The sequence below is a fragment of the Taurulus bubalis genome (assembly GCF_910589615.1).
Source record: "Taurulus bubalis genome assembly, chromosome: 2".
Taxonomy (NCBI): domain Eukaryota; kingdom Metazoa; phylum Chordata; class Actinopteri; order Perciformes; family Cottidae; genus Taurulus; species Taurulus bubalis.
In genome coordinates this window covers 47,658,698-47,677,241 of record NC_136590.1, presented here as the reverse complement: position 1 = coordinate 47,677,241, position 18,544 = coordinate 47,658,698, and the positions used below count along the sequence as shown (strand labels likewise).

At 44.9% G+C, this 18,544-nt stretch overlaps 1 protein-coding gene across 1 annotated transcript in view; it reads left to right on the top strand.

The window, feature by feature from the left end:
- jakmip3 (Janus kinase and microtubule interacting protein 3) overlaps positions 1–11,908 on the top strand; it is a gene marked incomplete at both ends in the record, with an annotated part of 30,671 nt that extends 18,763 nt beyond the window's left edge. Inside the window, 10 exons of the mRNA XM_079214365.1 lie at positions 583–645; positions 1,382–1,480; positions 3,796–3,894; positions 4,312–4,365; positions 5,315–5,380; positions 5,763–5,831; positions 6,247–6,324; positions 7,813–8,046; positions 11,709–11,774; positions 11,858–11,908. Coding sequence (XP_079070491.1) covers positions 583–645; positions 1,382–1,480; positions 3,796–3,894; positions 4,312–4,365; positions 5,315–5,380; positions 5,763–5,831; positions 6,247–6,324; positions 7,813–8,046; positions 11,709–11,774; positions 11,858–11,908 — 879 coding nt within the window. The remainder of the gene's footprint in view (positions 1–582; positions 646–1,381; positions 1,481–3,795; positions 3,895–4,311; positions 4,366–5,314; positions 5,381–5,762; positions 5,832–6,246; positions 6,325–7,812; positions 8,047–11,708; positions 11,775–11,857) is intronic.
- Positions 11,909–18,544: the final 6,636 nt, after the last annotated feature.

Here is an 18,544-nt window from a genome sequence, read left to right as displayed (position 1 = left end):
CACGATCCATGGCAGGAGGCAAGACTGGCTCCAGGCAGCCACGATCCATGGCAGGAGGCAGGACTGGCTCCAGACACAGCCACGATCAATTAATGCCAGTTGAATGTTTCATACTCTGGAACATGATGTACCGGTTGACATTGACATAATTCATTTGGATATGATTATATCTACCTTTTTTCAAGAAATTGCGTTTTTTGGCAGTTACTTTGCACTGGAATTATTGGAAAAGTTTGGATCACACAAGTTAAAAACAATCCTTCAAATCTCTGGAATCTGAGTAGAATACTAATAATATTAACATGCTTATCTTATTCTCAGAAATACATTGAATAGACATGTAAACAGCATGCCCTACTCATAAGATATGAAAGTAAGCCACCTTACCACTTTTAATTATGTTATCTTTTGTTTGCTCTCAACTCCATTTCACACCGCCGGGGTTGCATCTGAACAAATAAGACGTATCAATATTGCAGTTTTTGTAAACATCTGAATCTGGATGGTAATTTAGATTGCTTGGTAAGAACTTGTTTTTATATTATGTCTACTGACACTACTGTCTGTCTGTCTGTCTCTCAGGATGTGAAGTGGGTGGAGGAGAAGCAGGCGTTGTATCAAAGGAATCAACAGCTGGTGGAGAAGGTGAAGAAAACACAGGAAACACATTGATATATATATATACATCCTATAAACCATTGTTGAACCTCAGATTCAATACGAACAGTGTGGATTTCGTCCCGGGCATGGAACAGTGGACCAGCTCTTTATCCTTAAAGACTACTGGAGGGTTAGGGGGGTTTGCCCAACCAGCCAACATGTGCATTGTGGACTTGGAGAAGGCTTTCTACCGGGTCCCTCTGGGTTTTTGTGTGGGGGCTCAGCCTTAGAGATAGGATAAGGAGATGAGTTTCCTCTGTAGGACTCTTGGAGATAGAGTAAGGAGATGAGTTTCCTCTGTAGGGCTCAGTCTTATAGATAGGGTAAGGAGCTCGGATAATCAGGAGGGAGCTTGAAGTTGAGGTGCTGCTCCTTCGTGTTTAAAGGAGTGAGCTGAGGTGGCTCAGCATCCAATCAGGATTCCTCCTGGACGCCTCCCATTAGAGGTTTTCCAGGCACGTCCAACTGGTAGGAGACCCTGGGGAAGTCCCAGGACATGCTGGAGGGATTATATCTCCCCGCTGGACAGGGAACACCTCAGGATCCCCCAGAATGATCTTGAAAATATTGCGGGTGAGAGGGAAGCTTAGGTCAGCCTGCTGGGCCTACTGCCACAGCGACCCGACCTGGATAAGAGAATGAAAATGGATGAATGGATGGATATATATACCCATTGTTTTGGGTACTGTGTCTGGCTCTGAGCAATTTCTGATATTTGCAGGTGAAGCAAATGGAAGGTGAGGAGCTGCAGTTGGAAAATGAAATCCAGGACATCAGAGATCAAAATGAACTGCTGGAGTTTCGGATTTTAGAGCTTGAGGTAAAAACAGACAAACATAAACAACAATCACATCAACACATTCAGGGCCCTATTTCTCGTACCTGGCTTACTGAGTTAGCGGGCTAATTGTCAGAATAAGATGACGTAGGTCAGGCGTTCTCGGTTTCTCGAAGCAAGCTTAGATTAATTACCATAGCAACACATCCAAAAATTTAAACCTGCTCCCGGGCAGGCTTACTGAACTTCACTGGATAAGCTGGACACTCCCACCGGACAAAAAAGGCAGCTCCCTTCCTCATTGATGAAGGAGCGATATTAGTTATATTAGTTTTATAGGGAGAGAGTTCTTTCAGATCTCCAGGATCCATCCTTTACATTATCATGACTTCCTGTACGCGGCGCTATAGATTTTGCCGGCAAGAAATAATTTATTTACGAGAGCTTCTCGAGCCGCGGACATTGATCACCGCAGGCGCAGCTGATCACCCGTCTCAGACACAGACTATCAGCCGCTGCATGCCGCGCTGTTCTTAAGTTTATTTAGCTCTTAAGAAACTTATGGATGTGTTGAAAGCACTCATAATTATATGACAGTGTTATTAGTACACCATACATATCATTATTGTAGAACATGATTAAGGTGATCGTGATGAGAATACAGAGAATCACACATAATTTATTTTCACTGCTTCAATTGATTGAATTTCTGATTATGAATAATACATACATACTGATCCGCCCATCCACATATTCAAACTCATATACACATATATAGTACATGATTCATACGTGCATACAGTACATATATCCTCATAAGTATATATTTATTCGTAAATACAGGTAAAAGCCAGTAAATTAGAATATTTTGAAAAACTTGATTTATTTCAGTAATTGCATTCAAAAGGTGTAACTTGTACATTATATTTATTCATTGCACACAGACTGATGCATTCAAATGTTTATTTCATTTAATGTTGATGATTTGAAGTGGCAACAAATGAAAATCCAAAATTCCGTGTGTCACAAAATTACAATATTACTTAAGGCTGATACAAAAAAGGGATTTTTAGAAATGTTGGCCAACTGAAAAGTATGAAAATGAAAAATATGAGCATGTACAATACTCAATACTTGGTTGGAGCTCCTTTTGCCTCAATTACTGCATTAATGCGGCGTGGCATGGAGTCCATGAGTTTCTGGCACTGCTCAGGTGTTATGAGAGCCCAGGTTGCTCTGATAGTGGCCTTCAACTCTTCTGCGTTTTTGGGTCTGGCATTCTGCATCTTCCTTTTCACAATACCCCACAGATTTTCTATGGGGCTAAGGTCAGGGGAGTTGGCTGGCCAATTTAGAACAGAAATACCATGGTCCGTAAACCAGGCACGGGTAGATTTTGCGCTGTGTGCAGGCGCCAAGTCCTGTTGGAACTTGAAATCTCCATCTCCATAGAGCAGGTCAGCAGCAGGAAGCATGAAGTGCTCTAAAACTTGCTGGTATACGGCTGCGTTGACCCTGGATCTCAGGAAACAGAGTGGACCGACACCAGCAGATGACATGGCACCCCAAACCGTCACTGATGGTGGAAACTTTACACTAGACTTCAGGCAACGTGGATCCTGTGCCTCTCCTGTCCTCCTCCAGACTCTGGGAGGCACAGGATCCACGTTGCCTGAAGTCTAGTGTAAAGTTTCCACCATCAGTGCCGGACCTCCTCCCTGTAGGCCGACTCATCATTGTTGTTGACGAGGCCCACCACCGTTGTGTCGTCTGCAAACTTGATGATAGTATTGAACCATCTACAGGCGTGCAGTCATAGGTGAACAGAGAGTAGAGGAGAGGACCCAGCACACAGCCCTGTGGAACGCCAGTGTTCAGTGTGAGGGTCGCAGAGGTGTGATTGCCCAACCTAACATACTGGGGTCTGTTGGTTCGGAAATCTAGTATCCAGCTGCAGAGGGAGGTGTCGATGCCAAGCTCACCTAGTTTGGTATTTAGTTTGGAGGGGATGATAGTGTTAAATGATGAACAGCATTCTCACGTAGGTGTGGTTGTTGTTGTCTAGGTGGGAGAGGGCGGAGAACAACAAGTTCAAACAACCAGACAGATGTAAACAACAACATGTACACACAGTCAGACAGACGTAAACAACAACAAGTTAATATAGTCATCATTGACGAAAACAACAACAATCTAAAAAGGTTATAACAGACATTAGTTAAACATAAATAGCAGATAAACAACAGAATAAAACATGTAAACAACAATAGCAAGTTAAAACAGACATAAACAGCATAAAGTTAAAACACACTAATGAGGGTATCTCTGTTTCTATGGAAACCATGTTTACTGTTCAGGAGAGGGAGCGACGCTCACCTGCTATTAACTTCCAACAACTCCATTTCCCTGAAGGCCTCAGTCCCCTACAGATCTACTGCGAGGCAGAAGGGGTCCCTGTGAGTAACCCTACACCTGAGTACACCGGTAAACACACCTGAGGACACTTTGGGCCATTGTCATTTTCTAGTTTCTGCATCCTCGATTCCTTTCCTTGCCTCCTCTCCTAATGCTAAGTCCTGCACATGGTTTACGCAAGCAGAGGAGTCAGGGAAGAGCTACGAGGAGTCAAGGAAACGGGCATCAAACAAAGAGACATTGTTCTCTCGCAGTGTCATTTTAAATAGATGCCAAATATGTTTCACAGCTGCATCCTATTTGTATATATATATATATATATATATATATATATATATATATATATATATATATATATATATATATATATACATACATACATACATACACCTACAATCACTTGAGTTCACCTGAGTAGTTATTGGTTTTCCTAAATCATGTTTATTACTATCCCTCAGGACATTATGATCAGTGAGTTGATGAAGAAGCTGGATATCCTGGGAGATAACGCCGTAAGTGTATGTTGAATTTAATTTGTACATGTATGTGTTTTCAATAGTACAATCAATCAATTTGGATCTTCTGAAGCAGCAGGGCCCCGTTCCTCATACCTGGCTAACTGAGTTAGCCGGATCATTTTCAGGATAAGATTACACAGGTCAGGCTTTTTGGTTCCACGAAGCAAGTTTGGCAAAATCACCATAGCAACACATTCACTGGATAAGCTGGCCACTCCCACCGGGCAAAAAAGACAGCTCCCTTCCTCAGAGATCCCATTGATGAAGGAGCGATATTAGTTAGATTAGTTTTATAGGGAGAGAGTTCTTTGAGATCGCCAAGATTCGTTCTCACATCATGATGAATTCCTGTACAAGCTCACATCATGATGACTTCCTGTACGAGCTCACATCATGATGACTTCCTGTACGAGAGCTATTGATTCTGTTGACAAGGAATAATTTAATTACAAGACCTTCTGGAGCCGTACATTGATCACCACACGCCCAGTCTGACTCCAATCATTGGGGTAATTTAAGCTGGATAATAGGACATTTGATCGACTTAGTTGAACCACGAGGAACGGGGCCCAGATCTCTTAGTTCAGTTGTGTTTATTTGGCTCCTCTTGTTTAACACTGTTTCATCCTCCCTCACCTTTCTGCTGTCACATGTCACTGGGCTGATGAAATACTTCTTGTGAACATTTATTTACATGTTGCTGATGTGTTCTTAACAGGCTGCTAACACTTTGTAGTTGTGTTATAGACAGGTTGCTGACGTGTTATTAACATATTGCTGACGTGTTGTTGACGTGTTATTAACATATTGCTGACGTGTTGTTGTGTTATTAACATATTGCTGACGTGTTGTTGATGTGTTATCAACAGGTTGCTATGTTATGTTGAAGTGTTCTTAGCATGTTGCTGATATAATTCTAGAAATATGGCTGGTCTTCTTGCAGAATCTGTCCAATGAGGAGCAGGTGGTGGTGATCCAGGCCAGAACGGTTCTAACACTAGCAGAAAAGGTAACAGCTACCCCTGAACACAGCAGTCTGTGGACCTGCTGTCCTTCCAGTTTACCCTAACCTGACACTTCACACCTCTTGCTGAGCCGGACAGCTCATCATGTTAGTCCTGTACCTGTAGAAGGACCGATTTAGTCCCTGCCATCAATTCATTGTGTATTTTTGTTTGAATCATATACACACAATTTATTTTTCAACACGTTTATTTGTCTCATTCGCCCATCTAGTCTTTATCTCTGTTTTTAGTTTATGTTGTTTGATGTTTGTTTCTCCCTCTGGAAGAGTCCTGAAGATAAAAATGCTCTCTGAGCATGGGACATGAGCGATCTACCTCTTCTGCTCATTTAACTGTCTCTACCCGTCTCTCTCTCTCCCCGGTCAGTGGTTGGAGTCCATTGAAGTGACAAAGGCGGCTCTGCAGCAGAAGATGTTGGACATTGAAAGTGAGAAGGTAAAACAATCTACTTCACCTCACCCTCTTGTCTAACAAGTTGAATGTATAGGACAGAAATAACTTGTCCTTGAATAGATAGTGACTGCAGAGACGGATCAAAGCAGGAGCGTTGCAATTTATGGTTGACATCTTGGTTTGGTGATTGTTTACACTGAACCAACAGAGGAGCTTTTCGTCATGGTGAAAGATAGATTTTAAGTTTGGTACATAAACAACACACAAACCCACAGCAGATGTTGTTCTGCAGATGGAGTCAACCAATGTGTCAGTTGGTCTCACATCGTCTGTTTCAAATGGATTTACTTCCAGTGGAGGAAAACAATAAGTAACTTTTTTGATTCCCAGAAAGTCTGACAGCAGATCAGCAGCAGAACCTTTAGGTGACCTTTGACTTCTGTGTGTTGTTTACCAGGATTTGTTCAGTAAACAGAAAGGCTATCTGGATGAAGAGTTGGACTACAGGAAGCAGTCAATGGATCAGGCTCATAAGGTCAGTAGCTGCAGACGAAGAGACACAACAAGCAAGTGATCATAAACCAGAGTGGTGTGTGGTGTGTTGTTTTAAAGTTGTTGCACAAAAATGATTCACTGAAGCCAAAACAAATATGAAAACCTACTCATGAGGTCCAGAATAGCTGACCCTGCACAGTCCAACAAAAGACTGACTAATGCCAGGGCCAAGCCCGCACTTCCTGTTTTGCAATTCACGAGAAACATATGTTTGTGAAATGTCACAATGTCATCAAAATAAAGCAAAATCCATCAAGAATAAGAAGCAGAAATGTGCAATCGAATATACGTATGTATCCCCTTTTCAAGATGGTTTCTTTACATAATTGTGGTGCAGATTATCTGGATTGGATCACAGGATTTGAAATGATCCAATGGTGTCAAGCATTATCTCAATGTATCTGGAGAGACAGGCAGAGTCGGAGCACCGGAGGAAATCCCCCTCACACTACCCTCTATCTCCATTCTGAACTGTGTCTGCTGTGGAAGCCTTCAGGTTTCTGGGATCCACCATCTTGCCGAACCTCAAGTCGACTTCTAACAAAGACACCATCAGGAGGAAGGCCTAGCAGAGGATGTACTTCCTGCTCCAGATCAGGGAGCTGCTGGTCCAGTTCTACACCTCAATAATCCAGTTTGTTCTGTTAATGCGTGCTAATTATTGGATGCCTGGTGTAGCCTCCAGAAGAACTCAGTTCAACAACTTCTCTCGTTCTCTATATTTATTTACTAAATGATCACAAGCAAAGTACTCAGCGCTGCAATTGCAAAAGCAGTGAGTGGTACAGCCAACACGCAGGTTGGGTCCAGAACAACTGCCCCCCAAACGGAAGTGGGGCCTTTCATACACAGGTTATCGTCACAGGTTTGTCTCGCCTCGTCCTAACATCTGATTGGCTCTATCCTGTCAAGAGGAGGAGAATCCCATGTTCTCATCTTTTCTCACAAGACTGGATCGTGCAACGACCCGTCTGCTTCACTAATGTTAACATACTGATAAACAGTTGTGAGTGTTGAAGTGCGCAGGCGTGTGACTGACTTCCCTTGAGAACTGGACCTTTCATAGACACAACCAACTCCAGCTGATAGCTGTGTTATACTGACCTCGCTGACCTGAACTTTAATAGGCATGAAGAGTAATGGAAAATATCTGCAGAATATAAGGATTTATATTATCAGTTCTCTGCACATCACCACAGTGTGGTTTGGATCAGCCACCAAACAGGACAGGACATAGACAACAACTGAGAACATGATTGCCCTGCATCCCAAACTGATCCATCTCCAGAGTCAGGATACATCACTGCAGACCTTCAGACCTGAACTCAGCTTCAGCTTATACCTTCTTGGAGGCTGCAGAACACTGAACTATTTACATTTTTAAAAGCATAAATATATTAAAGCACAGGTATTACTTCTTCTATTCGGACCATTTCCTTATCTTGAAATGTTTGTTTTCCTGACACAGAGGATCCTGGAGCTGGAGGCCATGTTGTTTGAGGCTCTGCAGCAGGAGGAGGAGTTTAGGATGGAGGGATTGAAGATGGAGCAGGGCCGTCTGTCTGAAACACTGACGGAAGACGAGAGGGACGGGCTGAGGACAGCAATGGACCAATGGAAACGTTCCGTGATGTGTGAGCTGAGAGAGAGAGACGCCCAGATCCTCAGAGAAAGGATGGAACTACTGCAACTTATACAGCAGGTAAGCTTTTAAACAACAGGTACACTTTGAATATGAGCTCTTCCTCACTCTCCACGTCATCGTACTCCCATGAATCGATACCAAAGCCACTGATGTGGCATAGCAAAACAAACTGCAGAGCCTGGTCTTACAAGAACATATAAGTCCATTGTACATGTTTATAATACAATTCAGCAATACATTTTAACATAAACCATAAATATGACTCGAGAGGACTCAAAAGTGACTTAAGAGAGCTCCCCAAGTGATGGAAATGTTCATATCCCTAGCTTGATGTCACACATGATTAGCACACCTTTCTGGAAAGCTTACAACCTACATAATCCACCAATACCGCCAAATCCCTTGTGAGACAGCCCCAGCAAGGTATCAATCACATTGCATTTTTTTCCAGCCAAAAAGCTGAAATATGACTTACTTATGGATGAAACGATACTTGCTTGGTATGTATTGGTGCATTTGCTTGAGCAGATCCCCTCTGTTGTGGAACCAGAGGCATGCAAGGTCCAGGAAGAAAGGACTCTGTCTCTGCTCACGGCTCAAAGGATACCGATCATGATGAGGCACTTCAAATTAGCCAATACACTCTCTCGGGATCGCCTCTCTGCTGTTCGCGGATGATGTGGTCCTGTTTGCCTCCTCGGACTGTGACCTCCAGCATTCACTGGGGCGTTTTGCAGCCGAGTGTGAAGCGGCAGGGATGAGAGTTAGCGCCTCCAAATCTGAGGCCGTGGTGCTCTGCCGGAAACCGGTGGATTGCTCCCTCCAGGTGGGGACAAACTGCCTACCCCAAGCGAAGGAGTTCAAGTATCTCGGGGTCTTGTTCACGAGTGAGGGTAAGGTGGAGCGGGAGATTGACAGACGGATCGGTGCGGCTGCAGCTGTAAAACAGGCGCTGTACAGGTCCGTCCTGGTGAAGAGGGAGCTGAGCCGGAAGGCGAAGCTCTCCATTTACTTTATAATAGAACATTTGATCGACTTAGTTGAACCACATACGAGAAGCGGGGCCCAGGTAAACACTGAAACAACAGGTAAACACTGAAACAACAGGTACACATTGAACAAACAGGTAAACACTGAAACAACAGGTTTTCACTGAAACAACAGGTAAACACTGAAACAACAGGTAAACACTGAAACAACAGATAAACATTGGAACAACAGGTAAACACTGAAACAACAGGTACACATTGAACAAACAGGTAAACACTGAAACAACAGGTAAACACTGAAACAACAGATAAACATTGGAACAACAGGTAAACACTGAAACAACAGGTACACATTGAACAAACAGGTAAACACTGAAACAACAGGTAAACACTGAAACAACAGGTAAACACTGAAACAACAGGTAAACACTGAAACAACAGATAAACATTGGAACAACAGGTAAACACTGAAACAACAGGTACACATTGAACAAACAGGTAAACACTGAAACAACAGGTTTTCACTGAAACAACAGGTAAACATTGGAACAACAGGTAAACACTGAAACAACAGGTAAACACTGAAACAACAGATACACATTGGAACAACAGGTACACCTTGAAACAACAAATAAACCTTGAAACAACAGGTAAACCTTGAAACAACAGGTAAACACTGAAACAACAGGTAAACCTTGAAACAACAGGTAAACACTGAAACAACAGGTAAAACTTGAAACAAGAGGGCCCTATTTCTCGTACCTGGCTAAACAAAGTCAAGCAAGTGTCCTAATCTCCATCTTAAATTAGCGAGATGATTGACATCAGGCTATTTGGGTTTCTTCACGGCTGATCCGCGCTGAAACGGTCTCGTTAATTCTAGCCAGACGTCAGTCATCTGGATAAATGAGCGCGCCCGCTCCTCTTCAGAAGGGATAATAATCGAGCACTGACACCACAATGTTCTAACAGTACAATGGCAAATAAACTCCGAGGAACCTCTTTTTTATTTCTCTGCTGAGAAGCAGGAGATGATCATGAAGGCATTTGAGGAAGTCAATACCGTAGTCATTCACAGCAAACGCGTTGCGAATATTCCAAAGTTTTTGCAACGTTGTTGCCGTGAACCGCTGCGAGACAAAAGCATCGCAAATATATCAGACAAGTTAAATGCGTCAGTGTTGGGAAAATGTATCGCTAATTTTAAGTGCTTCATCACCCAAATCAATCAGATTATATTTACGAATAAATATATACTTATGAGGATATATGTACTCTATGCACGTGTGAATCATGTACTATATGTATATACATGTATGTGTAGATTACCATATAACTAGGAGTTTGAATATGTGTATAGGCGGATCAGTATGTATGTATTATTCATAATCAGAAATTCAATCAGTGAGTCAAAGCAGTGAAAATAAATTGTGTGTGATTCTGTCTATTCTCATCATGTGTCCACCTTAATCATGTTCTACAATAATGATATGTATGGTGTACTAATAACACTGTCATATAAGTATGAGTGATTTCAACACATCCATAAGTTTCTTAAGAGCTAAATAAACTTAAGAACAGCGCGGCATGCAGCAGCTGATAGTGTGTGTCTGAGACGGGTGATCAGCTGCGCCTGTAGTGATCAATGTCCGCGGCTCGAGAAGCTTTCGTAAATAAATGATTCCTTGTCGTCAAAATCTATATCACCGCGTACAGCCTGCCCGGGAGCAGGTTTACATTTTTGGCTGTGTTGCTATGGTGATTTATCTATCTAAACACTGGAACAACAGGTAAACACTGAAACAACAGGTATACACTGGAACAACAGGTAAACACTGAAACAACAGGTACACTTTCAAACAACAGGTAAACACTGAAACAATAGGTACACTTTCAAACAACAGACAAACACTGGAACAACAGGTAAACACTGAAACAACAGGTAAAACACTGAAACAACAGGTAAACACTGGAACAACAGGTGAACACTGAAACAACAGGTAAACACTGGAACAACAGGTAAACCTTTAAACAACAGGTAAACACTGAAACAACAGGTAAACACTGAAACAACAGGCAAACACTGAAACAACAGGTACACTTTCAAACAACAGGTAAACCTTTAAACAACAGGTAAACCTTTAAACAACAGGTAAACACTGAAACAACAGGTTAACACTGGAATAACAGGTAAACACTGAAACAACAGGTATACTTTCAAACAACAGGTAAAACTTTAAACAACAGGTAAACACTGAAACAACAGGTAAACCTTTAAACAACAGATAAACACTGGAACAACAGGTAAACACTGGAACAACAGGTAAACACTGAAACAACAGATAAACACTGGAACAACAGGTAAACACTGAAACAACAGATAAACACTGGAACAACAGGTAAACACTGAAACAACAGGTAAACACTGGAATAACAGGTAAACACTGAAACAACAGGTATACTTTCAAACAACAGGTAAACCTTTAAACAACAGGTAAACACTGAAACAACAGGTAAACCTTTAAACAACAGATAAACACTGGAACAACAGGTAAACCTTTAAACAACAGGTAAACACTGAAACAACAGGTAAACACTGGAACAACAGGTAAACACTGAAACAACAGATAAACACTAGAACAACAGGTAAACACTGAAACAACAGGTACACTTTCAAACAACAGACAGCTGTGTGTTGTGTATTATTGACATGATGCTTGTGTTTGACAGAGGAACAAGGAGCTGGAGGAATGCATAGAAACACAGAAACGACAGATTAAAGAGCTGGAAGAGAAGGTAATAGAAACTTCTCACCATGGTAACCCACTGTAAAAGCTTCCTATGACTTCCCACTGACTTTTTGCTTCTTTTTCTTCCAGTTTCTATTTCTGTTTCTATTCTTCTCTTTGGCCTTCATCCTCTGGTCCTAACAGCAGCTGGAGAGTCAAACAGGTGATTACTGCTGAGCAACTAATCTAAAGGCAACGGGCAACTACAGGGCAACAACTTCTAACCTAAAGTTTACATCCATCCATCCATCCATCCATTATCAGCCGCTTATCCGGGGTCGGGTCGCGGTGGCAGCAGGTTCAGCAGGCCGACCCAGGCTTCCCTCTCACCCGCAACACTTTCCAGCTCATTCTGGGGGATCCCGAGGCGTTCCAAGGCCAGCCGGGAGATATAATCCCTCCAGCGCGTCCTCGGTCTTCCCCGGGGTCTCCTACCAGTTGGGCGTGCCTGGAAAACTTCTAATGGGAGGCATCCAGGAGGCATCCTGACTAGATGCCCGAACCACCTCAGCTGACTCCTTTCGACACGAAGGAGCAGCGACTCGACTCCAAGCTCCCCCCTGATGTCCGAGCTCCTTACCCTATCTCTAAGGGTGAGCCTGGCCACCCTGCGGAGGAAGTTCATTTCGGCCGCTTGTATCCGAGATCTCGTTCTTTCGGTCACGACCCAGAGTTCGTGACCATAGGTGAGGGTTGGAACATAGACCGACCAGTAAATGGAGAGCTTCGCCTTCCGGCTCAGCTCCCTCTTCACCAGGACGGACCGGTACAGTGCCTGTTTTACAGCTGCAGCCGCACCGATCCGTCTGTCGATCTTCCGCTCCACCTTACCCTCACTCGTGAACAAGACCCCGAGATACTTGAACTCCTTCGCTTGGGGTAGGCCGTTTGTCCCCACCTGGAGGGAGCAATCCACCGGTTTCCGGCAGAGCACCATGGCCTCAGATTTGGAGGTGCTAACTCTCATCCCTGCCGCTTCACACTCGGCTGCAAAACGCCCCAGTGAATGCTGGAGGTCACAGTCCGAGGAGGCAAACAGGACCACATCATCCGCGAACAGCAGAAAGGCGATCCCGAGACTCCCGAACCGGATCCTCTCCGCCCCCTGGCTGCGCCTAGATATCCTGTCCATGAAGGTCACGAACAGGACCGGTGATAAAGGGCAGCCCTGGCGGAGGCCAACACCCACCGGGAACGTGTCTGACTTACTACCGAGGATACGGACACAGCTCCTACTGCAGGCGTACAGAGACCGGATAGCCCGTGCTGACGGGTCCGGCACCCCATACTCCCGCAGCACCCCCCACAAAAACCCCCGAGGGACCCGGTCGAAAGCCTTCTCCAAGTCCACAAAGCACATGTAGACTGGTTGGGCAAACTCCCAGGACCCCTCCAGTAGTCTTGCAAGGGTAAAGAGCTGGTCCACTGTTCCACGACCGGCACGGAATCCGCACTGCTCGTCTTGAATCTGAGGTTCGACAAGCGGTCGGAGCCTCCTTTCCAGCACCCTGGCATAAGCTTTTCCTGGGAGGCTGAGCAGTGTGATGCCATGATAGTTTGAGCACACTCTCCGGTCCCCCTTCTTGAAGATGGGAACCACCACCCCGGTCTGCCAGTCCATGGGCACTGTTCCCGACCCCCATGCGACACTGAAAAGGCGTGTCAACCAAGACAGCCCAACAATGTCCAGCGCTTTCAGCATCTCAGGGCGGATCTCGTCCACCCCTGGCGCCTTACCACCAAGGAGCTTTTTGACTACCTTAGCGACCTCTGCCAGGGATATGGGAGAAACCACCCCAAAGTCTTCCGGCGCTGCCCCCTCTCCGGGGGACATGTTGGCCGGGTTTAGGAGTTCCTCAAAGTGATCTTTCCACCGCCCGACGATGTCCCCAGCCCGGGTCAGCAGCTCCGAGCAGCCGCGTCCACAATAGAGGCTTTGAACATGGTCCACTCGGGTTCCATGTCCCCAGCCTCCCTCGGGATTTGTGAGAAGTTCTTCCGGAGGTGGGAGTTGAAGACCTCCCGGACAGGATCCTCCGCCAGACGTTCCCAGTTCACCCTCACTACACGTTTGGGCTTGCCAGGTCTTTCTAGCCTACTCCCCCGCCATCTGATCCAACTCACCACCAGATGGTGATCAGTTGACAGCTCTGCTCCTCTCTTCACCCGAGTGTCCAAGACATACGGCCGCAGATCAGATGATGCGACTACAAAGTCGATCATTGATCTCCGGCCTAAGGTGTTCTGGTACCAGGTACACTTATGAGCCACCTTATGCTCGAACATGGTGTTCGTTATGGACAAACTGTGGCTAGCACAGAAGTCCAACAACAAAACACCATTCGGGTTCAGATCGGGCAAGCCGTTCCTCCCAATCACGCCCCGCCAGGTTTCTCTGTCATTGCCCACGTGAGCGTTGAAGTCTCCCAGGAGAACTATGGAGTCGACAGGCGGCGCCCTTTCCAGGACCCCTCCCACCGACTCCAAGAAGGCCGGATACTCTGAACTGCTGTTCGGTGCATAAGCACAAACAACAGTCAGAGCTTTACTCTCTGCAACCCGTAGGCGCAGGGAGGCGACCCTCTTGTTCTCCGGGGAAAACTCCAACATAACGGCGCCCAGCCGGGGGCTCGTGAGTATCCCCACTCCCGCCCGGCGCCTCTCACCCAGGGCAACTCCAGAAAAGGACAAAGTCCAACCCTTCTCCAGGAGCTTGGTTCCAGAGCCCATGCTGTGCGTGGAGGTGAGCCCAACTAAATCTAGCTGGTACCGCTCCACCTCCTGCACCAGCTCCGGCTCTTTCCCCGCTAGCGAGGTGACGTTCCACGTCCCTAGAGCTAGTCTATGCTGCCGGCGATCGGCTCGCCCAGGTCTTCTGCCTGGCCCGCCGCCCGGTCTGCATAGCACCCGACCCCGATAATTCTCCCCGCGGGTGGTGGGTCCACGGGGTGACTGCTGCTCCATGTTGTTTCTTCGGGCTGAGCCCGACCGGGCCCCATAGGCGAAAGCCCGGCCACCAGACGCTCGCCGACGAGCTCCCCTCCTGGGTCTGGCTCCGGGAGGGTGCCCCGGTTTCCCTTGTCCGGGCGAGGTAACTTCAGACCGTGGGCTGCTATTCATCAGGGTTTTTTGAACCGCTCTTAGTCTGGGCTCTCCCCCGAGACCTGTTTGCCTTGGGAGACTCTACCAGGGGCTGACGCCCCGGACAACATAGCTCCCAGGATCACTGAGCCACTCAAACTCCTCCACCACGTTAAGGTGGCGATTCATTGGAGGAGCTTTTAAAGTTTACAAATACATGGAATTTGACTCCGGTTTCACGTAGCTCTTCTTACTTATACACAGTATACAATAAACAAGACAAATATGAAAAAGACATTAACTCTTGGAACACTGAGGTCATTTTCAGTCGATTTTCTCGATTTTACATAATTTCTTAAATTCACATTTTAAGGCACTTTCCTATAAGATACATACCCATGTTTTTACATAAAAAATTGCAGAACAATCTCAGCTCTCTATATAATGAGGCACCATTGTCATAAGGCAAAAGTGTGAAGAGAAAATATGACTCTAAAGCTGAAAAATGGAATCTCGACTTTTGGAAATTCTTCATATTTCGTGTTCAAACATAACTTTACAAGTGGTATATACGCAGGTGGTAACTCTGTTTAGGTGATGGAAATCGGTTGACCAAAGGTTTTAGTTTCACAAAAGCAGTGAAATATATCAATAAAATGGTAGATACATGTAAATAAATGTCTAAAGCTACATTTTTTATTATCGTTTTTTTTGTAGAAATATGGTCTTTCACACCTTTCACCAAAATGATAAAATGTGACAGAGAAATTACTTCATACTGCAGATCAAGCTTCATGGGGTGTGTGCAAATGAAAAATGACCATCACAACAATTTCTTTGGGAAATAAAAATATGTATTATGAATTAAAAATATATTTACACAATATACATGTTCAGAAATAGAAAACAGAGCCGGGCTGGTGGGGATGGCTGTGGTAGAGGGGCTGGTGGTGGTGAATCCTCTCTGTAAAATAAATGACTAGTCAGTACTAACTTAACACAGTTTGAACAGTTCAACAGGTGTCATGTGCAGCTGAGCTGTGACCTACCTGGTCCGCATCGTCCTAAGTCTTCTACGACAGCGTAGGTGCTGGTGGATGGAGTGAAGCTTCATGCTGTCCACTGCTGCAGATGTGAATCCTCTCTGTAAAATAAATGGCTATTGGTCACTACGAAGTTCAACCGCTGTCAATGACTGTTTTAATCAATATATACATATCATTAAATCACATCAATGTAAAGGTTTGAATGTTCCCTTCTGTGTTTTAGTGTCTGCAGGCCTCCAGAGTTCAGCTGCTGAACATTCAGCAGGGTCAGCTCAGTCTGGATCAGACCAAGCAACTTGAAGATTCAGAAGGATTCAGGGTATAATACAGCAGTTTGACCTGCCAAACAGAGCTGGACCCAGCTGTCAGCTGACTCTGGAACTACACAGTCTCCTCGAAGGCATGGACAGCTACAGATTGATGTGTGTTTCAAGTGAAAACCACAACCGGCAAGGTGCTTTATAGCTCACTGTGAGCTACTATTGACCAATAACTTCTGGTGCAGACACCTGATATGCAGCTGACGAACACACATTGTGGCCTGACGAGGCCCGCTGGACTAAAGTGGTGCTGGACTTCATACAGTGTGAGCTCCCCCAACTGGACTTCATACAGTGTGAGCTCCCTAGACTGGACTTCATACAGTGTGAGCTCCCCCAACTGGACTTCATACAGTGTGAGCTCCCTAGACTGGACTTCATACAGTGTGAGCTCCGCCAACTGGACTTCATACAGTGTGAGCTCCCTAGACTGGACTTCAACTGATGAAGGAAACTGTTTTTCATGGCATCAGGAGGTCTGCTAGACCTGCAACGACTGAACCAAACAAAACAATGTTCTGATCTGAAGAAACAAGGAAGTCTGAAACTTAAAAACTGCTACAACAAATATGTAATGTATATGTGTATATGTACATTATATATATATCATATTTTGCCGTTTGGTTCATGTCAGATTAATGTTTTCTTTTTCAGTTAAAATGCTCCTTCAGGGTTTAACTTAACGCCAATTTGATGGTTCAATATTAAATCCCGTTAGTTCTATTCTTAACTTTTGAAAACAACATGATTAACTTAAAATGTCAAGTATCTTTTCTCAACTGAATGGGGTTCAGAACATGATGAATCTGTTCTTTTAAAAACTGGATCCTGCTCTTTTACTTATATTATTTCAGATGATATTTTTCTATTTCTGCTGTGAGTCTGAACTCGGAGAACATTCAAACAGTTTGATGTGATTGCGGATTAAAATGATGGAAATGAGAGTGAAGACAAAAGTCCTTCACAAACTGTTATTCAGATTTGGACTGTTTCTTTTATTTTCTTTGATTCATAATTTAGATCCCCGGGCCTTCTGTGTGGAGTTCCCTCAGGGTTCTCTGGCTTCCTCCCAGGAGGCGCTCCAGTGTGATCCAACTCAGATTCAACTTTATTGTCATTGCACATAGATAAGTACTGTGACAATGAAATGTAGTTTGCATCTGTCCAGAGTGCAAAAGAGACAACCCTGTCTCCTAAAAATTACCTTCCCCCAGAACTAAAACGCATTCTCAATTACGTTTGATCAGAAACGTATCTCCTCGCTGATTATGTTTGACGTATTCCAAATACGTTAATTCACGTATACGTTGATTATCACGTATTCTTGTTTTAATGTTTGTGTTTGACGTATTACAAATACGTTTATAATCGTGAGTTTCTGTTAATGTTTTCTTGCTTTCCCGCTGAATTTAAGCATATTTTAATGGAAAAGAAAAAGGATTCCCTCAGTAGCGGCAAACAAAGAGGGGCGGGGTGAGGCCGGTAACGGGAGCCGGTCGCGCCGGGAGCCGGAGCCGGTCGCACCAGGATGTAGGCATGTAGGCGTGCAGTCATAGGTGAACAGGGAGTAGAGGAGAGGACCCAGCATACAGCCATGTGGAACGCCAGTGTTCAGGGTGAGGGTCAAGGAGGTATGATTGCACAACCTACATACTGGGGTCTGTTGGTTAGGATATCCAGTATCCAGCTGCAGAGGGAAGTGTCAATGCCAAGCTCACCTAGTTTGGTGTTCAGTTTGAAGTGGATGATGGTGTTAAATGCTGAACTGAAATCGATGAACAGCATTCTCACATAGGTGTTGTTGTCCAGGTGGGAGAGGGGGGAGTGAAGCGCTGTGGAGATGGCATCATCTGTACTCATGTTCTGGCGGTACGCAAATTTAAGGTGGTCCAGTGTGGGTGGTAGGTTTTGAGATGAGCCAGGACCAGCCTCTCGAAGTGGTATCAACTACATGGGCGTGGTATCAACTACATGGCCGTGGTTCAACTACAGGGGCGTGGTATCAACTATGTGGGACGTGGTACCAACTACAGGGGCGTGGTATCAACTACATGGCTGTGGTATCAACTACATGGCTGTGGTTCCAACTACATGGGCGTGGTGTCAACTACATGGGGCGTGGTATCAACTATATGGGCGTGGTATCAACTACATGGCCGTGGTATCAACTACATGGCTGTGGTTCCAACTACATGGGCGTGGTGTCAACTACATGGGGCGTGGTATCAACTACATGGGCGTGGTATCAACTACATGGGGCGTGGTATCAACTACATGGGCGTGGTATCAACTACATGGGCATGGTATCAACTACATGGGGCGTGGTATCA